Source organism: Mucor mucedo (assembly GCF_025094135.1).
Source record: "Mucor mucedo strain NRRL 3635 chromosome Unknown EV154scaffold_275, whole genome shotgun sequence".
NCBI classification, from domain to species: domain Eukaryota; kingdom Fungi; phylum Mucoromycota; class Mucoromycetes; order Mucorales; family Mucoraceae; genus Mucor; species Mucor mucedo.
The window spans coordinates 1-23,171 of NW_026252559.1; the positions used below are offsets into that span (position 1 = coordinate 1).

The window sequence follows — 23,171 nt, forward strand, 5'->3', positions numbered from 1 at the left end:
AAGCTGTACCAAGGCCCCACTGTAGTATCGACAATCACTGAGGAAGGGGAACGACTTTTGTCCAAATTTTTGGAAGACAGTTCGGTGGCAGTTCATTTCAGGAACGACGTCTGCATCGAAAATGGGGCTGATGATAACAGAATCGTTCCTCGGTTTTACCAAGAAGTGAACTGGTTCTCTCTCGTCGAAAAAGTGACGGGTGAAGACAATAGAGAGAACCGGGTGGAGTTGTATGATTGGGTCCACGTCAAAGGTAACAATGACGAAGTCATTTATGACAAGATAATTGACTGGACTCGTTCTTACTTTGCCAATATACAAACCATTTTGGCTGACTCTACCCAAGACCACTACTACTATCGGACAAGGGTGATGGAATCAACAGCGTAAGCAATTTCATTTAAGTGTACAAAAATATTCTTACTTAACAGATTATGAATTATAGCATGGACATTCAGACTACAGGTCTGAGCTGCCTCAGTGACGAATCCTGCAAAAAGTATGCAGACACTTGGGCTAGGCTTGTAGTCATGATAATCCGGGCTGTTGATGGTAGAAACGAGACGTTCTCGGACTTTGGTAGGGTTTGCCTTACAAGAGAAATGGAGGATTCCGCTAGAAAATTTTTGAATTGTATCAAGCTCGAGGTGGTGGGTAACTCGGGTTCAATCGGGCGCAAGATTCAGGAGTTTTTTCTTTTTTTGGTCCGTCTTCCTAACCCACCAGGTCATGAACGACACAAGTCGATGATCACGTTGTTCATGGCCTTCAGTCAAATAAGTCATGACGGACAATGGAAGCAGGCTAATGCCGCAAGTGCCGCCCCTGCAAGACTTAGGTACTGCATGCGAAGCATTGTCTTGAAAGAAATCATCGACCAAGAATCGCAATAAACCTTTTTTTTTATCTTTTAAAACTCCCTTGATTACTATGTTAGACGAACTGAACCTTTTTGATGCTATTAGAGCAGCATATACAAATCTATAAGACATTCTATATTTGGGATCGTATTTTATTCATTGCAAAGATAATGAATAACTGATCAACAACAGCTATTATTCTCTACTGCCAATTACACTTGACAAACAAGTATGCAACTTTTACAGTAACCGTTGCATGATCTGATAATTAAGTGTCTCGTAATACTGAAGATTTATTAGAATACTCAAGCTCCCGATCCACTGATATGGGAATTTTTATATTTGTTGGTAGATGGTAAATGATTTTCCGAAAACAGGATTGTGATTCCCTTTTTTTTTTTTTTTTTTTTTTTTTAAGCACCTGTCTGCTTCACGCGCTTGATAAGAATTTTTTTTTATTACAACCCTGAACTAATTATGTCATCTAACAATATGATATACTCTTTAACAAACATTATGGAAGCCCTTACTCCTTCAACTTTGCCCGGTGTAATGCAGTTAAATACTGGCGTAACAATTAAAGTAGAATCAGCTAGCTGGAAGGATTGCCTGGCCGAAATCAACGAAGCTTGTGCCTATGGCTGGAGAATCACTAATTCCAACAAGCAACCCTTGGATTTCTCTCTTGAAGAAGCTAAGGCTAGAAGCATTTCTCTCCGTTTCTCTCAACAGTATTGCTGTCATCGTGCTGGTACTTACAAGTCTGTTGCCAAGGATCGACCCGTTCAAAAAAAAATCGAAAAAGGTTGACTGCAAGTGCACTCTTCGTGTTAGAAGTTTTTATGCTTATCCCGAGTTCTATGAGCTCATTATCGAAAAGGATCATACAAACCATGTTCCTGGAGATTTTATGGACGATATTCGCACTCTTTCTCTCCCAAGAGACCGTTTACATGAGATTTTGCAGCAGCTGAAGCATTTATCAAAGACTCCTCGTCAAATTAGAATTGATATGTTGAAGGCAGCTGACTCTTATGGTCGCAAGTCTCATCGTAAGGTTAATTACCATGATATCTGGAACACTATGAACAAGGTCAGACTATATAAACTCAGTATTTATGGAATATTGATATTAACAATAACGCGTTTTAGGTTGATAAGGAGATGTATCATTTTCATAAGGATCATATGGTGTCTTTTAAAATTTGGATTGAGACAAAACTGCCATCTGAAGGCTACGAATGCTTTACTGGAAAATTGGCATGCACTGAGGACCCATCCTTGTTCGCCTGTGGGTTTGTCTCCCCCGATCAGAAGATTCGAATGAAGAATTCCAGTGCGTTTTGTTTGGATGCCACTCATAGTATTTCCAGCAATATGGCCGATATTTTGTATACTTTGATCATTCGTGATAATAGCATTGGCAGAGGATGGCCAGTTGCCTATATGATTACCAATGATCATGGCACTGGACCAATTGTTGAATGGCTTCAGCATTTGAGGGATGCCTGTCTTTTGGTTGATCCTGAACAATTTACCATTGACTGTTGCCAGGCCGAGGTAAATGCAATTACCAACACCTTTGATCCAGCAAAGACAAAGATTCAGTACTGCATTTTCCATGTGATTCAGGCTTGGAACAAACATCTAGCTTCTGTTTCTGTTCCTGGATTTTCACCTTCTCAGAATAGAGTGCTCAGAGGTGAAATGATGAGCTATTTACAACGCATCGTATACGAAGAAGATCTTGATCAGTTCCATCAAAAGATTATTGGTTTCCAAGAAGAGTATGCCGACCAAACCAAGTTTATGGACTACTTCGTCAGAAACTGGCGTACTGAAGACAAGTTTAAAGTTTGGAGTAGATCGTACAAAGACATCCAATTTTCTCATATGTTGACCAACAACTTTATCGAATCTTGGCACAATCAATTGAAGACCGTGTTTTTGGGCCGAGTTAGAAACAAGAGACTCGACAAGCTCGTTTTTGTTTTGGTCAATGATGTCGAGTATTACCTCCTTCAAGAATTTGAAAGGGTTATTCAGGGTAACGGTGCGATGTCACCCTTCTTTAAGCAGCAAAGAATCAGAGAGCTTGAGGCTGAGGAAGTTGATGATGGGGATAGAGAGAGAATGGTTGGTGGTCCCTCGGATGTAGATGTTGAAGGAATTAGAAGGTATCAGGTTAGCTCCTTTGTCGATGGTGTTTCAATCGATTATTCAATTGAAGTAACCATTGACAATGTCATTATGTCTTGTTCCTGTTCCGATTTCGGCAAACGAAGACAGCCATGTAAGCATATGTATTTGTTGAAAAACCATACTAACTTTTCATTGCATTTTCCTTCGTCTGTCAACAACTACGTTGTTGATAATGTTCCTGTTTTGGAGACGGCTCCTATGGCCACAATCATTTAACAGGATCATAACGAAGAATTAAAGGATCATTTCTTAGATAACGTGGCCACATTAAACCATTCTCGATCTGATTTAACACGTCTTTTCAAGTATATGACAAAAGAAGAGGCAACGGTTGTAGATGAAATTTTGCAACGTACTATGCAAATCACTCAAAGAATGAAAGATAAGTATGAAACACATTTCCGTAGATCAAACACGCAACTTTAAAATAAATTTTACAATGTTTTTTTATAACTTTTAACTTTGTAATTTGCCTTGAGAGTTTTAACTTAATGATTTTTCTGTTTTTTTTGTCAATTTATTTCGTGGTAGATAAGCCTCTTTTTCGGAAAATCATTTACCATCTACCAACAAATATAAAAATTCCTGAATATGTATATAAAGAACCCAATTTATTATATAATAAAGTCTTTAGTTTATTTTTGCAGTTTGATAATTTTACTTCGTCAAATTTCTTTATTTTTATTCTTAATTCGTTGCTTTATCTCTCGAATTTCTCATTGAGACTTCTTTACCATCAATTCTCAAGCATTTATAACTGCTTGCAGGGTCCCAGATAATTTTTGGTAAAGTAGAATTTTCTGATGAGAAAGTTCTAACTTGTCTAGTAACACCAAGAGTCAGATGGAGACCCGTATTACTGGTGTCATAGAGATGATTGAAAAGATGCTGATACTTATTGTTTGTTGAATTTTGTTCATTCATTATAGAAATTAGAATTAAAAGTACGAAAGATAAAAAACAAAGAAAAGAATTAAAAGTATAAAAACGAGGGATCCCACTCATATTGTCGAGCTTTTTTTCATACGCAGATTCATATACCGTTGTAAAGTTGAGATGTAATTAAAAAAAATCGGTTGCTTACGCCGTCGGGACTTGCAGCTCCTCACTCGATAATCGATAAAAACCATACAATTCTTACATATGAATACAATACACACCCCAATTGTCTAATAATATACAAAGACAGGAGAAAATTACGCTCTTTTAAGCAGCGTCCCAAATTTGGGACGCTGCAAAAATGATCGTTGATAAAAACATTTTTTTAATCACACTATTCGGGGATCTAAGCCCTGTCCTTCATCACCCCCGGAGATTCATTTTTTATACCCTCAAAAAAGTTTTTTTTTCACTCAATTACGGCCCTGATTCCTGATTGTAGCGGACCAATGACATCAGGTTATGAATCAGCCTTTTGCACATTTTAGACAGCATAAGGGCTGATTGATGTTATGCTTAATATTAATATAGATACACATAATAGCTTTTACTATGTTGACATATTAAGTATTCCGCTCCCATATTGCTACCAAAGTACGATGTATATCTTACAACACAGCTTCTGGATAATAATTCGGACTTCAAAATCCGTATACTTTTAGTTTGTTTACTCTCACCCACCGATCATTTACCGCTTTTCTCAATCAAATAAATTTTAGTTCAATTCTTATTTTATTATAATGTCAAACTACAACATCAACAATTCTGATTCCGGCAGCGATGGAATTAGAAACTTTTGTGCTGTTGACTTTTCTAGTCCGGATGATATGTTTCTTCCAGACGATTTTCGTCTCGGCTCTGACAGCGATGAAGACTGGACTCCAAGATTATAAAAAGACCTCGCCTGGATCAGGGCAACGATCAGACCCAAGGCAGCGATCAGATGCATCCGTTTCCTGAGGATGTTGGTGCTTTCCACTTTGAAGATTACGATACCAATGACGGTGGTGGTTATGTGCCCGAAGATGATGATCAAGATTACGAAGACACTGTCGAAACTCTTGCCCAACCTCCATCACCTTCTTTGGTTCTTGAAAATGCGAAGATTCTCGAGAAAAAAAAGCAGAAAGCTCGCGAGAAGCGCCAAAAGAAGCCAAAGCAGTTGGCTGATGATTGGAAGGTAAATCTCGAAGGTGTTAAGGCTGCCTTTTATGAGTCAATGCAGGGAGGATTCCCTAAAGCCGAAACTGTTGAGGTTGAGGTGCCTTCTGTTCTGTGTGAACACCACGAAGTAAAATTTCGGGAAGTGAAATTATACTTCTTTCCCCGTAAGTTTTTCTGGCCGATTTGAAAGTGTACTTTTACTAAGAAACATTTTAATATAGGCCATCTTAAGGTGAAATTCCAAGAGTGCATTTGCAAGCCTCTTTGGAAAACTCTATTGCTCATGCATTTCATGCCTAGCAGCCTTAGACAACCAAAGTGTGCCGTACACTTTGGATTCTTGCAATCTATTCACGATCGTAAGGTGATCGCCCAGGACTCGATCACGTCCTGGAACCTTCAAAATCTGAATAGATCAGCCAGTGACTCTGGTGAGGAGGTAAGACTAATTTATGAACTGTATTTCTATTTCATTTGATTGCTCACACACATGTTTTTACAGCTTCAGCCACTCACCCAAGGCGTGATCAACAAAAGTTATCTCGTTTACGGCAGACTTTTGTTGTCCATCGAGAGAACATTGGAGGAGGAGTTTTTGCAGCCTTTGGGAGGTATCAAGTTGGCACCTTCGTGCATTGTTTGTCCTGTAATACTTTTATAACATGCATTATATATTAATCCTACTCTAACTCGAATTCACCTTTACGACTTAGGGTTCGGAAAGAACCATTATTACGATGGATGGAAACTTCTCGCAGAAGCGACACAAATGCGCTCTCAACGCACCTGAGCCATTTGCTGTTGATCAAGTCGGTGAGCTTTGGGGAACCGCAGAGGACGTGAAGAGGTTCGATAAGAAGCATTTCCCTGCTGGCGATTGTGTATGTTTTATTTGATTTTCTTTTTCACCATAGAAAACCTAATGTTATTGAGACATCCAAATTTGTGTAGGACAATGGACTTCAGTATGAAGGTGATGACGAGGAGGGCAATGGCAATGATAGCAAGAGTAATGAAGGTAATGATGGCAATGATGGTGCTGACGCTGGCGCCAGTGCTGGAGCTGGAACTGGAACTGGAGCTGGAGCTGGAGCTGGAGCTGGGAGCAGTAATGATGGCAACGAAGGCAATGATGGTGCTGGCCTTATAGCCGGTGCTGGAGCTGGAGCCGGAACTGACAATGACGATGTTGGTGAGCCTGAGAACCTTCGTGCAGCAAAAGGTAAGGCTGTGAAGAGTAGAGCCATTGATGTTAATGGTGTATTTGCCGCCGGCTGTGCTAGACATGGTATTCCTACCTCCCTGTTTAATATTGACAAGGGTGAGGGGTAAGTAACAAAGTGAATTACATTTATAATGCTTTAAGACTAAGACCCTTACGTTTAGGTTTAAGTATGCATTAGCATCTATTGAACGTTATATGAACAATAGTGCTACTATGGACCTCCCCTTGGACATCATGTATGACTTAGCTTGCAAAATTCGTCCTTCTGCCGAGGTAAAATTAAATATAGCAAAAACCTTTGATGATATAATCTGACATATACTTGTTTTAATAGTCTTATTTCCCAAGTATGAAGGGCGATTCTCGCTATGCGGTCACGGTGTTCCATGCATATGGTCATATATTCAGTTGCCAAGTGAAGTTTAATCCTAGGTTCATTCCTGGCTTTGGGTTGACGGATGGTGAAGGTATGGAACGGTTCTGGTCGTACCTTTCTGGTTATGTCAAACTCACTAGAAATATGGCTGCTGCAACCAGAAAGTTGACCTTAACCGACGGTGTGCGATACTTTGCGTGGACGAAGATGGATAAGATCGGTAATCGTAGAAACATTACTATTCTGATTCTGCCTACTAATAATTATTTATGTCTGTAAGGTAAATTTCTCATGAAAAAGTGGTCGACGAACGAGAAGCTGATTGCCTGCCTGGAGAGTGACATGATGGGGGTATCCATGGAGGAGCTGAAGGAGAAATGGGCTTGTGTTGTCGTAGAGATAATTGATTCTAAGGAGAGAATGAGAAGGAAAACTGGCTTGACAACACCACGTTTTCCTGCCTCGACCTTCGCTCGTGGGAAGTTGGTGGGCGAAGCTGATGTCAGACGGAATGCCGAAGAAGACCTTGAAAGATACGTTTTTGTATCTTATTCATATGTCTTCTTAAAGTAAGCTGGAACAAGCAGTTTGTAGAGGTTGATGCTGATTAAAATGTTTTGTAGGGTTCGTATTTGCAACGGTGCTCTTGAGCGTAGCAAGACCACTTGCATCAAGACCGAGATGAAGAGGACGTTGGACGAAATGAGATTCTTAGAGCAAGTGTTGAATAGAGTAGATTGTCGCCCCGAAATTCTGCTTGACCCATTGTTTGATGGTTACCACCAAAGAGACTTTGCGTCAGTGGAGGATAGGTTGCTTCAATTTATTTCCACTACCGCACAAGGGATCCATTTCCGACTTCGGTACCTTAAACTTGGAAAGGGTATGTACTTTATGTAATTTAGATGGATATTTAGAATTAACATCAGTTATGTATTTAGTTGGCCAAAAAAAACCTTGATGACAAGCTTGACGATCTCAGACGTGAACAAGAAGATCTCAAAAAACTTGTCACCGCCTACAACAAATACATTGGTACGTAATTACGAATTTCTTTTCATTCGTTTGCATAACCGTGTATTCAATTATCTTATAGGTCCACGCAAAAAGAAGCAACATCTTGACCACAAAAACATCATAAAAAAATTATAGACGGCGATCTGATCTATCAGTATATGCAGAAACAGATTGGCATTAGCCTACCACCCACCATCTTGACATTTCATCGACTTGATAGGGCAAGCGAAGAAAAAGAAATTCTAAAGGTATGCTTTAATCGCATCATTTTGTAAGCAAATTTTCTAATGTGAGTTATAGGGCGAGATAGCTAGGGTGATTTCCTATTGCTCTAAAAAAACGAAATCTCTTGCCTCCGCAGTTCGAGATGTAGAATGCCTGTTACGCCTTTGTGATGATCTAGATTCACCCGAACTTGGTCAAATCAGGGGTAAACGATCTATGCTCAAGCGATAATTGCGTTTGGCTGAAATATGGTCCTCGAAAACTTTGTCTGAACTTAATTCATTCAATGGTGATCCAGGATCCACTGTTGACGCTGGTTCTACTTCTTCCCTTTCGCGAGAGGATCAAGATTCTTCGGATAGTGACGAAGATCACGAGGACAATGAGGAAGAAGCGAATGTCCTCGCGGTCAGAATTGCTGAAGGTCTTGTTTCTGAAACGGATCAGGTATAAGAGGGAGATTCCTGGGAGTAAATATCTTTGTTTTCTTTATCTTCTTTTTTTTTCTTTGTCTTTTTTCTTTTCTTTGTCTGTCTTCTTTTCTTTGTCTTTCTTCTTTTCTTTGTCTTTTTTCTTTTCTTTTCTTTTTCTTCCACTTAATTATCAATATAAATCAATCATAAATCTCAAAACATAAACATATACATATCCCACAATAAACAACAATATATTATTATTCGAAAACTTTTTAATTTTTTCCCCATTTGGAAAATGGGGGGAGGGAAAATATAATATATTTACGCATGGTGGGGGGAGCATTATAAATTTTAAAAGTGCTTTGCGGGCCAATCAGCATCAGCCTTTATGCAAACATCTTGAACAATAAAAACAATTTATTTCCTCGCCAACATGTTACGAGACTCTTCTTCATAATAAAACATACAAAAAAAGGTATATACATCACAGTATTATTATCAAAAACTCCGGTATATGTTCGTAGCTTATGAATATTCAAAGTTTTTAAATTTTAAGCAGTGTAAAGATGATAAAAGATACTTTTGAATGATATTGCTTGAAATGTAGCAGGTTATTACATCATTATAATTACGCCATTCAAAAGAGAACACTTTTTACTATTATAAAATGATGTTTAGAAAAAAAAAATATAACTGTATAAAATATTTTAAAGAAACCACCTTTATTTTAACAAATGTGCAAATGACTTTTTACAATAATATTGAATAAAAATATTAAAAACAAATTTTCATAGCTGCAAACTTGATTGAATTGATGTTTCTCATGTATTTTATTATTTCAAACTGAATGGTAATACTTCTCAGATGATACGATAATTTTTCGACAAGATAAAGGGATTTAAAGGTTCCTGACATGTAATCGGCGTCAAAATATACCACATTTGACATGATTAACATAAGATACAACGGATTTAATATCCCAAAAACTTATAAAATATACTCCCATATTACCGCAATACTTTTTCAAGTCTCCAAAACTGATTTATGATATCAAGTTTCGATAAAATCAATCCTTTTTCATCAAATTATGCATATTTTTTGTCAGTTTAAAATGCTTATAAAATACGAACTATACTAGTTACAAGATTGAGAGTTGCATAAACCTTTATGATTTGCTTAGAAAAACATATCTATACAAAAAACCAATTTTTTTTTAATTTTACAGGTGTTTGACTATAATTTCCTACAGTCCCTTGGTGAGATGCTTGCAGAAGCGGCCAAACCTCCGGATATTCCGCTAAAGTTCCACAAACATCGGAAGATCTTTTTAATCAGCCGTCATAAAAAAATTTGTTTTCCTCAAAACCCAATCAAATCATTCCACAATGACGCGCAATTAAATAATTTGGTGATTACGCGATACAATGATGGGGTCACCCGTACCCCAGCGATAAAACTTTTCTTTCACTTTCTCATCATTTTTTTATTTCCTCATTATGAAACTGCTAATCTGAACATCTGAAGGCGTTTCTATGCTCTATCCAACTGCTGCTGCTCATAACATAGCTTAGAACGACTGTATAATGGGTAATTAATATTATAGATTTCACCCATACGATTTATTAACATAAATTATATAGCTGGTTTAGTTTGTTTGTGGTTTAATTTAAGCACTAGGTGTTGTTTAAATCCTTTAATATCCACCACTAATACATGGTAAGGAAGCTGCTCATTAAAGAAAACCAAAGACGAAGTTACTGATCGTTTATCATTTTTTCTATAGTCGTCTCTACCAAGTTAGCTTATCAACCCTGTGCCATATATATTCACTCAACTTGAGTCTGACTGAATATGTTCCTCCGTCTTCATTTTCAAGACTTATATCTCAATGAAAGCAAAGGAAAACTATTGTCAAATGTTTCAAGTCTACTACTTCTATTATCAAAAAACAAGGGAGAATTATTGCCAAATTTTTTCCGGTTTACTGCCTTTAGTATCAAAAAACAAGGGAGAACTATTGTCAAATATTTTCCGGTCTACTGCATTTATTATCAAAAAACATGGGAGAACTATTGTCAAATTTTTTCCGGTCTACTGCCTTTATTATCAAAAAACGGGATAGGTATTATTGACTTTTCGTTGTTAAAATGCGCATTAAACGTTTACGGAGCATGTTATCTCGGTTTAGATGTTTATGATCTTATGAAGATGATACTAGTGCAAATTCATCTGTTGATGGTGTTACTACGTTTAAAATATTCTGGGTTAAGGTAAGTAGCATGCATCTTGTAGATATTTTAAATGCAAATAAAGTTTCAGTTACTACAAAATAATTATCGTCTTTCATAATTTGCATCAACCATTGCTACTCTAATTGTTTACATGTGAGTCAATCAAGCCAATCTGAATAAGTAAAATATATTTACTTTTCTGATAAGGAATGATGAACCTAAAATTGAAAAAGATAATTAAGTTACGTTCTCAATTCGACAGATGACAAAATTGGACTTGAGATAATACTTTGGAAATTAAGATCATATCGATCCCAAACCACTTTCATATTTAAACAAGTTATATGTTTGGCCATTTTTTTAATGATTTTATTATTCTAATGAAAAAATAATGTGGCCATTCTTAATGGCATCAATTACCTCGGGAATGTTCTTACTTGGCAACTCTCGTCTAAATTGGAGATGTGCTGGCCATTTCCTGATCGAGATTCCCAAGCCGACATGTCTGAGAACGACATGTTCGGCGTCTCGTTCAACTTCTTTGAAGGAGGATCACTGAACTTCTTGTGTCTCTGTATCAGTGATAATTGCCCTTGTTTCGTCTATTAAAAAGCAACTGTTAAATAATTATTAATGTACCAACAATGTTTAACATACTGATCAATAGAAGAATGGTCTCCCTCAAATCCTGTCTTTGGATGTCATTGCTTTGATGTTGTCACCCTCTTTCGCTTGATAGCCGGGGGATTTTTGGTCACTTTATATGAAGGACCTTTCACTAAATTTGAATAACTGGTATGAAGAATTTGCAACGTCTCTAACTACATCTTTACCTCGTCCTTCCTCAACACTCTTGTGTCTCTCAGCAAAATACTCAAGGTTGGAGCTGAGAGAACCTCCATTCCTTTCTTCGTACTCCTGCAAAAAACCCTCACCAGCTTCTATAAAAGAATGAGTACAGTAATGCCACAAGTTTTTAAAATCCCATCAACTTACCTGTCCCCGAGATCACGTAATGGGCACGGTTGTACCCAACTACCTTTCTCACAACCGCACAAACTACATGGGCTTCCGATTCCCGGCCGATCTTTTCCAATAAAGCTTTTAACTTGAAGGAGTTTCAGTTCTTCCCCGCCGGATTTACACACATTCTAATATTTAAATTAACCAATCAAAATCACGAAATTTTTTCATAAAAAAAAAGTGTAAAAAAAAAGTGTAGGAGCTCTTCGTTTCACACTTTTTTTTTACACTTTTTCACACATATTGAGTTTTAAAAACACGAAATATCATGCTTTAATTTTTTGTATTCATGGCAAAACCCTTTCAAAATTCTTCTCATAACGATTCGTTGTTCTTTTTCCTCTGGAGTATTTGCTTCTAACAAAGCAGGAGTATGCTCTTGTCGAAGCACAATACCTTCCTCATCTTTGCTGTCACTTTCGCCATTAACAGAAGAAGCAGCTTTCTCCGTAACCCAACTATGTTATTGCCCTGTGATGTCTCGTGTTCAATTAACCTTTTCTTGTGTCATAACTACAACGTATTCCATGTTACTATATAACTCATTATGAAGTTACGAAATCAGGAACAACTTCATTGGCTCGGATCTTTAAAAATAAGCGTCTTTCTAAAAAGTGTGAAATTTTTTTTTATTTGGGGGCTCAGTTCTTGCAAAGTGTCAAATGCATTTCATTGGTTCTTAATTATTTCACCGAATGTGTAAAAAAAATGTGTAAATCCGGCGGGGAAGAACTGAAACCCCTTATTATAATCCGTTCTCTTGCGGAAGCGATAACCCAGTTTATTTTGCTTCTTAGGAGTCAACAATTGTTCGGAATGTTCATAATAAGAATTCCGATGCTCCCTCTCTTCTTTGGTCATGTGGGTAAAATCATTAGCTGCAGCATTAGCATCTTTACCATATATTGATCGGTTAAAATTACTATGTAAATTTTTTAAGTAACCAAAACCTACTCGGGTTTAGTAGCTTAATTTTACGCAGGTACGTATAGTAAAACGAAACCGTCTAGGCATTACCTTAAAACTAAGCGAACCACTTTGAACTCGTCTGGCGAGATCATTCACATTCTTTTAAACGATTTGTAGGTTCCTGCATTGCTTTTAAAATAATTGCTTTCTCCTTACGAAGCGTCTCTGAATAGAAAATTGTCGACATTTTAAATTTACCACTGCATGAAATAACAAATTTTGGTTTTTTAAAAAAACCAATTAAGGACTTAAAACAATAAAAATTGACAATTATCATTTATCATTTAAAAAAGTGTTTTGTTAACATATGGTGTTGGTATATTTACTTTTTAGGAGTATCGAAGTTAAAGCATAAGAGAGCACTATAATTTTTAACAACTTAAGTTACGGTATTGTATTTTAGACCATTTGATTTTTTACCTAAGCCAGCGATATATTCAATGCGGGGAAAGGGTAAACACCCCAAGCGGAAGTAAAGGATCCCCTCAAAAGCCGCTGGGAGCTTCAGCCGTTCAGGCGGAGAGTTACCAGCGGACAAGGGCCAGTGGAGCCCTCACCACCGTTGAGATTTTTGTTTATTTCTAAAAATAAAAATAGGCCAATTCGGCTGACTTTTATGGAAGTCGTATTTTAAGCATTTTTTTTTTTTAGAACTTGTTTTAAGATTTAAATAGCAGTGGTTTTTATTTTAATATGATATACATTATACTATGGGTCGCCTTATCCTTCTCTTGGTCAGCATCCTACAGCTGTTGGCCTTGATTAAAAACCTACCCTGTCTGAGACCAAACACTGATCTCAGGTACTTTGAATAAATCATTTTGACTAAGAAACACCTGTATCAAACGGTTTCCTGCATAATTTAATGCTTACCGCAGCCTAGATACGACGGACGTGTATGTCACCCAACAAAGAAACAGACCTATAATTACAAGGGGTTACTTTTCATAGATGTTAGTGATGAAATTTAGTTTCAGTGTTACAGTGATGATACCTGAGTATATGATTTAATGTTTCTCTTTTCACAACGTAACCTATTCCATTCGGATGTTAGTAACTTTTAATCGATTGACCCATAACGTTGCATAGTTACCACCGCTGATGATTGGCATTTAATTTTGCTTAAATATAAAAGAGGAACGTAAGAAAATAGTTATAACACTGCTAAACGTTTATGCTTACATTGGCATGAATGTCTGCTAGCGCCTCGCGCAACTGGGCAAGCATCAAATAATAGCTACCTTTTTATAAAGGAGATTAGTAGAGGAAGTTACTTGTAAGAATTCGTTACCTTTTCTTTTCTTGTAATTCAACATGGAAAAGAGTGTTTGAAAAGAAAAGAAAAATAAAAACAGGTTTAAAAAACATTTTTTTACGCCACTGATTTCATGAAGTAAACAAATAAACCTCTAACTTCAGACGTGTGATGATCTTCATAAATGATTTGTTTTTACAAAAAGGTTTCATTTTACTCTTATTTTGCGCTTTCTTCCACTGATTAAACATTATAATGCAACCTACAAAGCGGATTTATAAAAAGCGTAAAGTCACTGTTCCGCCTGGAAGGTCTAATAGTCAGATCAACTTTCGAGTCGAAACGGACATTGACATACCCAAATGCCCTCTTTGCGATAATATTTTTTTTGATACCATCAGAAATTTAAAAAATCATTTGATAACACAGCACCGCGTTACGAATGAAGCCGTAAACGAACTCTTGGCGCATTACTACCCAGAAGGTGTATTGGAAACAGAAGGTTATTCGGACATTGATATCCCAGACAACTCAGAACTGTATGGCGATTCTAGAAATGGAAGTCCCAGTGCCAGTAGTGACGATGATGACAATCAACATACAGCCGATGAAGAAGAACTCGACGAAATGTATCAGACATTGCAAGATCAAATGTCTTTTGCTGTTAATACTTCAACGTCCGATGTTGAGGTCGAAGTTGATCAAATTACTACAAGTAACATTTGGGATAGATATGCTTCTAGCACCCATCCCTTTTGTAATCTAAAAACAATGATTCTTCATGTTCTGGTGGATGGTGATAATGACATGATTTCGCGTAGAATTCTAAAAAAAGATTATGTTTGCTATTACCTTACTTTTCAAAGTAAAGGAAAAAGCTGATGACGACGGTGTATCTTTTACGCTGCCCAAGTTAGATAACATCTTAAACTATCAATGTCGACAAAAAACCAAAATGCCAATTTTTCCATCCAAGCTGGTGGATCTTTCATTAGACAATAATGAATCAGTCACAGCTTGTCTGAATCTACCATCAGAACATGTTAGACTTTTAATGGCCAACCCAAAGCAGTCATCATTGATTTCTTCAGTACCTGATCGTAGCGATGATATGTTAGACCGATTGGAACAAGGGGAAAAATGGAGGACTCACGATTATTTCCAGCAACCTATGTGGACAGTGAGGGGAGTTGATTATTGGAAAGGTGACTGGGTACGCCCATTAGACAAGCCAATGAATGTCAACTTCTTGATAAAGTCTTTTCATAGCTGCAATAAAAAGATGTATGCAAGGGGGCATTTAACCCTACAAGCACACGACAGTCAAAAGATTGGTGTCGAACTCAATGAAACCGATTTGATCGTAACGGATATTTTGAATAAGCTTCCTTGTCGTTTGAATCCTTATCTATGCTGCAGTATCAGTCCAACAGCGGTATACCCTTTGACTAATGAACATGCTATTTTAATCCAAGGTGTAAATCAATGGAAGAAACGCAAACCCCAATGTACAGAAGAGTTTTATAAAGTAAAAATAGCTCCTGTTATTATCTTTACAGATGATACCTCTGGAAATACATCTAAACAGTTCAATGGGTATGAAAGCTGGTCAATGAAATTCGCTGCACTGGATTTTGAAGAAAGATCCTCAAATGGCAATATTCATTTTATATCTGCTATTCCTAAAAAAAACGGTGTGAGCGGCATTTCTTTGTTACCAGTTATTGTTGACGACTTGAAATCACTAGAAAGCGGGATGATTATGTATTCGGCTGAAGAAGACGAAAACATTGTTGTCGTAGCCCCAGTCCTTTGGATCGAAGCCGACACACCTTGCCATTCCGAGTTATGCGGACTTTTATCACCTACTTGCTTGTATCCCTGCCGAAAGTGCTATATTCTTCTTAGAAAAGGTATCGCAAGTCAAAAGGGTGTAGATTATTTTGTCTTGCCACACGCTGAAAGAAATCGTGGCCATTATGTCGTGGCCTCATCGGATTGTAGAAGATTATCTATTATACAGAATGCACCTACCACTGGGACGAGTCTCTCTGCTAAAGACCTATGCTACAAAGATAGGAAAAAAGACAGACCGCTTGAATTACAATCGTATGATCGATCAAAAGATACTACTGTCGAAGTTCTTCATGCCATTTTACTTGGCATTAGTAAATATATGATAGTCGATCTTGTAAAAACAGTTTTAAAAAATCGCTCTGCTATTCTAGATAGGCTCTCAAATAAACTTAAACAATACCAAGAAGAATGTGTTGGATTATCTCGAAAATTCACAAGACAGTTGCGACATTGTGGTTCTTTTTTGGGTAGAGATTTCAAAATCCTAATCCAAATTCTTCCTATTGTACTTTTGTCGGATTTTTCTAACGAGGAAATATTAAAGAATATTACGGTTCTGTTTGTTCATCTCGGAAAACTATGTTCTTTGCTCTTCGAACGGGAAATGAAAAGTAACTTTAACGAGTATATAGCAACAGTGGGTAGAGCAATTAAGGAGTTTATAAGTGCACTTCACTATTACGACTTGAATAATGATATTCCTGGTCATAATGCTTATACTGGAAAGGTGAAGATTCATCTTCTTACCCATATTCCTCAAGAGATCCGTCGATTTGGAACATTATTACAATACGAGACCGAAAAGGGAGAACAATTCAACAAGCATATTAGGGAGCATATAACATTTACCAATAAGCTTAATCCTTCTCGGGATATCGGGATAAAGTTTGGTAAACAGTCTATGATGCGTCATGTTCTTGAAGGTGGTTCATGGTTGAATGAAAACAAAATTAGAGAAAAGGCAAGAGACGATGTAATCTCATTTATTCAATCCATCGAAGATAGAGTATATTTGGATCTTTTGGGTGGCTCCAGAGACTTTATCGATAACACCGACCCTAGTTACAAAAAGATTGGCGAAGGCTCTTTTGCTTTATTCAGACATACCAATAATGACAATAGTTCTTTACAAGTTAATCAACAGAAACCTTTCGTTGGCGTAGTATGTGGGCCAAGCGTGTTATCTGGCGAATGTTCTTGTAACAATTTCGAAAGAGGTTGCATCCCTTTGAACTTTAGTCAAGACCAAGTGTTAGTTCCACTGAATCAACTAGAAGTTGAGACAGTATTGAACGTATATAGTCGAAGTGATGGAACATAAATCATCAATCTTTTCAAATTTGGCTCTTATTGGGCAATGAAAAACTTATTTTCATAAAGTATTTTGTATTACACGAATTTCTTTTTAAAATAAAATGTTTACGATAAGTTCTCTTTCAGTTACACACAAATCTCTATTAAAAACTGCTTGCATCACTCTATGCCTTCAAAGGAAGGTCTATTTTTTCAAAATAGAAATTACACAAAGTATTTATATTCAAGCCAATCAACAGCCTTAAAACATTTTCGATTTCCAAATTTGAGCCCAAAAATTAACGGTGGTGTTGTTTGCAGTTTGTAACTACAACTTTATTTTTTATTAGACCATCAAGTATTGGCTGAACTTTGCATTTTATTTTTTTGATTCAAAAAACCTTCCAAATATGGATTTTTCTTAGTTGGTGTGTAGCGGGTAATTAGAGACTGCATAAGAATGTCCGATCCTTCACCATTTTACCTTATTGCGTCTTTTATGGGGGTCAGGATAGCGATTCTTGCAGCTAAGCAATTTTATTGGATAACAAAATGGAAGAGACTTTTATTTTTTTGAAAAAATGACATGTAAAAAAAAACAGAATGATTAGTTTCTTTCATTTTCTAAAATTTTGAAATAACGATTAGTGTTATGGAGCCACCAGAAAGTACCGAACTTGCACTTGTTGATAAGAGAATACTTGACAGTATCAATCTCAGTTTCCTGAGACATGTCAAGTAATTCCACCACAGTCAGTTTATACTTCAGCAAGTCCAAGATTTCTTCAGTTTTCTTGGTGAGGAGATTACCACCTTCGTCAGCTTGATAGACAGAAATGAGGCTACTGTCATCGTGAATCACGAAGGCTGGCCTGGGAACAAGTTCATACACCTCAACAATAGCCTGATCGCCGCGAAGTTTTACCACCTTTCCAAGCAGACGACGCGCCCCAAGAGAATCCAAGTCAACATCGAGAATAGCCGTCATGTTCAAAGCAATCTTCTTTCCAGCAATATATTCAGTACTGCCGAATTCCCGATTAGCAGAATAGTACATGTCCTCACTGTACCTATCGAACCACGCTTTGACCAGACTACCACGAGTTTTCATACCGTTATCCCAAACAAGACCTATCGCAATACTTCTCAGCATTACCTCACGACCGTTAATAAGAGCCAAATCACGAGAAGGGTTTTGTTTGTTGGTCTTCATGACAATTGCCCTAATGTGTTTGTTGAATTGCTCGTTTTTTCAGTTGCGAGAAGCACAGGAGAAGCAAATCGAAGACAATCCTCTACCAAATGGACTATCAAATGAGTCTTTAAACGATTACACAATGGACCACCAGTTTTGGCGTATGGAATCGTAGCACCATTAGATTGTTCACCAGAAAGACCATAGATCTCTTCAGAAGTAGTTTGACTGGGCACTGATGCAGTTGTCGTTGCTGTTGCTGGCTCTCCACGAGTACGTCGGTTACTGGGAACAACGGTACGATCAAGGTTATCCAGAGCAATAACAGTATCATCAACGGATTGACGCAATAAATCGAGATAGGCAGAAAAGTTGGTATGTATTTCACAGTTATAACACAATGAGCAAAGCTCACCAAGCTTGTCAAAAGTACTAATAACGTTATCCATTCGGTGGAATTGATCATTACGAAGGTTGAGGAAATCAATGTGGCCACGAGCAACTCTGAGAACAATTGGGAGCATCTGAATCATAAGTTTGAAGTCTCTTCCAAGAAAGCTTTTGTATCCTTTGAGATGCGTCGTGTCAGAAACAGAACAAGAACAGAAAGAAGACTACTTGGTGACACGAGAGTCAGAGTGAAAATGATAAATAAAGAAGTTTATTTCAGAGAAGGGGGAGGGGTTAGGACTAAGATCCAGAATAACGTTTTTCTAATAAATAACTAGCATCTATTTATACTATTTCTTATACATGGGAAAAGCTACGATGGGTTTAAATTATAGATTAACAAGGGACTTTACGGAACAGATATCATGAGCAGATTATTTGACAAGGATGAGTAATTGAGATTCGACGAGTAATAGCAGGCTGGATTTAGTTGACATTGAATAATTAGATGGTTCGGGGAATATCTCTGATTTGACACGGGCGGGAAAACTGGATTGGGATATGAAGTAATAGATGATCGGAAAAAGGTTTACTAAGGTTGAGTCAGACAAGAGGCGGGAAATATATTGGAATACAGATTGGTGGTAGGTTTTACAAGGAATTCAGAAAGCGGGCAAGATATACAGATATGATTTTGGGTACAAGGTTTTACAGGGAGTTTGGTAGCGGACAAGGTATACTGATATTAGATTTTAGGACAAGGTTTCACAAGGGTTTAAAATCAAGGCATGATCTAGGACATGATGAAATGAGTTCATGACAGTCGCTCCCTCTTTACGGTCGAGCAACTGTGAGACTCTTTTCACATGGTCGGGTTGGGTGCAAGGTATGAAATTTCTTGATAGCTGATTTACAATGGGTAAGATTTTTTGTAGGTTCCCAAGTTCTATCCATGGTGCTATAGCCTTTCCAGTGTACCAAGTATTGTAAGTTATTTCTATTGAATCTTGAATCTACAATGTAGTCCACTTCGTATTCTTGATGTTCATCTACGATTATAGGTGGTAATTCACGAATGGGGCGACCAGGGATTTTATCAGGCTTATACGGTTCTAGAAGGTTTACGTGAAACACTGGGTGTATACGCATCGTTGGAGGTAGGTCCAATTTGTACGCACGGGATCCAACTAATGCTACAATCCTGAACGGCCCTAGACGCTTGTAGTCTAGTTTACCAGTTGGGCGTTGTGATTTGATGTTTTTTGATGAGAGCCAAACCTTGTCATTGATTTTGTAATTGGGACCTGGTTGTACGTGTCTATTATAAAATTCCGTATGCTTTTCTTGGGCTAGTCCAATATTGAATTTCATTTCTTGGTGTAAGTCATGAATATTTTGTAAGCGGACGTCTGCAGGGGATTTATCTTGATCGGACCTTGGTAGTGTTACTGACATTCGTGGGTGATATCCATATACTGCATAAAAAGGAGTGGTATTTGTTGATGAATGTTTTGCATTGTTATAGGCAAATTGTGCTATGGGTAAATAATCACTCCAGTCAGATTGTTGGTAGTTGATGTAACATCGTAAGTATTGTTCAAGTATAGAGTTGATACGTTCTGTTTGACCATCCGTTTGTGGGTGAAAAGCAGTGGACAATTTTTGTGTGACTTTTAATCCTTTCATGACAGACCTTGTGAATAATGACGTGAAGGTAACTCCACGGTCAGAGATTACGCTATCGGGGGTTCCAAAATGACAAAAGACATGAGTGATAAACAGACGTGATGTTTCTTCTGCATTGACTTGATTTGTAGTGGGTATGAACAATGCCATTTTACTGAAGCGATCGACAAACACGCAAATTGCCGTGTAGTTTTTGGACGGTGGAAGTTGGGTTATAAAATCAACTGATATGGATGTCCAAGGTGAGTCCGGGATTGGTAGAGGTTGTAGAAGTCCATATGGTTTGTGATGGCTATTTTTGTTTCTGATACACGTTTCGCAACCAGAAACATAGTCCTTGATGTAGGTACGCATACCGGGCCAGTAATAATTTCTTGATACCATATCATACGTCTTTGCGATACCAAAATGTCCAGCGGCAGGTGTATCATGACATTCTTCTAAAATAATTCTTTTTACATCGTCAACATGAGGTACACATATTTTTCCTTCATGAAATAAAATATTATCGTTAAAGCTGTATTTGGTCTCAGCCTTATTTTCAGGAGATGTTTTGACTGTGTTGATAATTGGTCCAAAATAAGAGTCTTCAGGTAATGCAAGGATGATTTTCGGCAGGATAGGATTTGTTTCGAGGTCAATGGGTACGGAGATAACAGAGTTTAAAAATAATTTTGGGTCTAGCAAGGTCATATTAGTTTTTCCACGAGAGTCACCCCCCTCAAAAGGGCGGTCTTTACGAGAGAGCGCATCAGCAGCAGCATTGTGCTTGGCAGCACGGTAAACAATGAGGTAGTTGAAATCACCAAGAATCTCAGCCCAGCGAACTTGTCGGCGACTGAGGTTGCGAGTAGTTGAAAAGTACTCTAAATTTTTGTGATCCGTCAAAACAATGGTTGCATCTGATGAAAATTCCAAGTAGTGTCGCCAATGTTTGAAAGCAGCAACAATAGCCAGAAGTTCCTTATCGTATATCTGGTAGTTAAGTTCAGCCGGAAGAAGTTTTCGTGAATAAAAAGCGATTGGATGGTTATAGCCATCGGGACCAGTCTGGCTACATACGGCACCAAGAGCAAAGTCAGAAGCGTCGGTCTCGATTATGCAAGGTAACTGTGGGTTAAAATGGAGTAGTACTGGATTACTAACAATACGATTCTTGAGATCATTAAAGGCGTTGATGGCAGAGCTATCCCAACGAAAAGGAACATCCTTTTTAAGTAAGCTAGTCAATGGGACACATAGTTTGGAATAATTTGCAATAAATCGTTTGTAAAAATTTGTCAATCCGAGGAAAACTTGAATATCGTGGACACTGGTGAGATCTTTCCAGTCTTTAATTGCATCAACCTTTTCTGGATCCATTGAGATATGATTGGGGGTAATAACAAAACCAAGAAATTGTACACTCTTCACGTCGAATTCGCATTTTTCCAATTTTAGAGAGAGTTGAGCATCCTTTAGCTTCTGTAACACCAGACGTACATGATTCGTGTGTTCCTCCGGATTGCTGGAAAAAATAAGAATATCATCGAGATAAACAACGACAAAAGAGTCTAGATATTGTCGCAGGGTGTCGTTGACTAGAGCTTGAAAAGAGCCAGGAGCATTACAAAGACCAAAAGGCATGACACGATATTGAAAATGACCATAACGGGTACGAAAAGCAGTTTTCCATTCATGACCTTTAGCTATACGAAGAAGATTATATGCACCACGCATATCAAGTTTGGTAAATATAGCCCCAGTATGTAGACGATCTAAAGTTTCGCTTATAAGTGGTAGGGGACATCGGTTTGGAATAGTGATTTTGTTAAGACTGCGGTAATCAATAACAGGGCGAAGAGAGCCATCCTTTTTCTTGACAAAGAAAACAGGAGCACCAGCAGGAGACTCAGATCTTTCAATAAATCCTTTGGTTAAATTTTCTTGAATATATTCATACAATGTGTCCATTTCTATTTTTGATAGGTTGTATAAGGGTCCAAAAGTCACTTCACTACCGGTCTTGATAGGGATGGTATGGTCATAGGGTCTATGCGGGGGTAGTCGATCAGCTTCTTTTTTTGAAAATACAATACTAAAATCTTGATATTTATTTGGTAACAGTTGTGTCGTGATGTTTTCATATTTGTTTGTGTTTATGGCGCAAATAATAGGTGCAGATTTTGGTTGTGGAACGTTAAAATGTTTTAAAATCGGTGTATTGAGTTGTTTTGCAAGTTTTTCCCTTTTTTCTTTTTTCTCGTTCATTTTTAAAAAGTCATAAGAATACTCAGAAGAATGATTTATTTCATTGGAAGAAGTAAAAATATTATCTGTATGTGAAGGGGTTACAAAGGTTGTACTATCGTTAATCGAGTCACTAATTTTTTCATCGTCAATTGTAATCACATCGGTCGTTGTTGTATCTAGTTTAGTGGCGAGGCATCCACGAAGAAGACAGGTCATCACCATCGTTCCGGACTTCCAGTCAAAAGCAGGGTTGTGGCGTACTAGCCAATCTTGACCGAGAATAATAGGGTGAGCAGCAGAGTCGAGGTGCTTCAAAGTAATATATTCTTGGTGGTGTGTATCGTTAATTTTCATAAATAAAGAAGATTCTTTATCTGTCGTATGTACGGAGTTGTCTGCTAATTTGTATGAGGTCGGTATACCAGTATGATAGGGGAGACCGCTTTGAGTTACGATGTTGGATGAGATGAACGAACTAGAGCTTCCAGAGTCGACGAGAGCAAAAACAGAGACACAAATACCGCTAATAGATACTGTTACAGGTATAACAATGAGACCCGATACTTCGCTTTCAGTAACGTAATTAATGTCGAGAGCATTGGATTTGTTGATACTT

General features: G+C 37.6%; 6 protein-coding genes across 6 annotated transcripts; 4 read left to right on the forward strand and 2 right to left on the reverse strand.

The window, feature by feature from the left end:
• EV154DRAFT_161952 (uncharacterized protein) lies at positions 1 to 1,110 on the forward strand (the record flags this gene model as incomplete). Its single annotated transcript, XM_051594167.1, has 2 exons — positions 1 to 386; positions 446 to 1,110. Coding segments are annotated over 2 exons (834 nt in total), but the record flags the coding sequence as incomplete, so codon positions are not given.
• A 3,834-nt stretch (positions 1,111 to 4,944) lies between these two features.
• Positions 4,945 to 9,946, forward strand: EV154DRAFT_488715 (uncharacterized protein; the record flags this gene model as incomplete). The annotated part of the gene is made up of 14 exons (XM_051599174.1): positions 4,945 to 5,329; positions 5,387 to 5,604; positions 5,668 to 5,811; positions 5,879 to 6,046; positions 6,117 to 6,174; positions 6,388 to 6,493; positions 6,552 to 6,663; positions 6,725 to 6,986; positions 7,047 to 7,335; positions 7,390 to 7,649; positions 7,919 to 8,031; positions 8,084 to 8,213; positions 8,307 to 8,455; positions 9,650 to 9,946. The coding sequence occupies 14 exons, from the start codon at positions 4,945 to 4,947 to the stop codon at positions 9,944 to 9,946; spliced, it is 2,691 nt and encodes an 896-aa protein (XP_051450219.1).
• On the forward strand, positions 9,869 to 10,988 carry EV154DRAFT_557222 (uncharacterized protein). The gene is made up of 4 exons (XM_051605413.1): positions 9,869 to 10,011; positions 10,065 to 10,140; positions 10,208 to 10,873; positions 10,945 to 10,988. Exon 3 carries the CDS (start codon positions 10,276 to 10,278, stop codon positions 10,696 to 10,698), a length of 423 nt encoding a protein of 140 aa, XP_051450220.1. The 5' UTR covers positions 9,869 to 10,011; positions 10,065 to 10,140; positions 10,208 to 10,275; the 3' UTR covers positions 10,699 to 10,873; positions 10,945 to 10,988.
• Positions 10,758 to 12,411, reverse strand: EV154DRAFT_608198 (uncharacterized protein; the record flags this gene model as incomplete). Its single annotated transcript, XM_051607664.1, has 8 exons — positions 12,175 to 12,411; positions 12,001 to 12,123; positions 11,652 to 11,763; positions 11,489 to 11,596; positions 11,378 to 11,433; positions 11,093 to 11,257; positions 10,851 to 10,873; positions 10,758 to 10,794 (listed from the first exon to the last, which is right to left on the reverse strand). Exons 1-8 carry the CDS (start codon positions 12,205 to 12,207, stop codon positions 10,758 to 10,760), a joined length of 657 nt encoding a protein of 218 aa, XP_051450221.1. The 5' UTR covers positions 12,208 to 12,411.
• On the reverse strand, positions 12,348 to 13,467 carry EV154DRAFT_488718 (uncharacterized protein; the record flags this gene model as incomplete). The annotated part of the gene is made up of 5 exons (XM_051599175.1): positions 12,348 to 12,571; positions 12,744 to 12,847; positions 12,974 to 13,025; positions 13,068 to 13,199; positions 13,422 to 13,467. The coding sequence occupies 5 exons, from the start codon at positions 13,465 to 13,467 to the stop codon at positions 12,348 to 12,350; spliced, it is 558 nt and encodes a 185-aa protein (XP_051450222.1).
• Positions 13,468 to 15,595: 2,128 nt separating this feature from the next.
• EV154DRAFT_162074 (uncharacterized protein) lies at positions 15,596 to 17,210 on the forward strand. Its single transcript, XM_051594168.1, has one exon. The coding sequence runs from the start codon at positions 15,659 to 15,661 to the stop codon at positions 17,078 to 17,080; it is 1,422 nt and encodes a 473-aa protein (XP_051450223.1). The 5' UTR covers positions 15,596 to 15,658; the 3' UTR covers positions 17,081 to 17,210.
• The last annotated feature ends 5,961 nt before the right edge of the window (positions 17,211 to 23,171 follow it).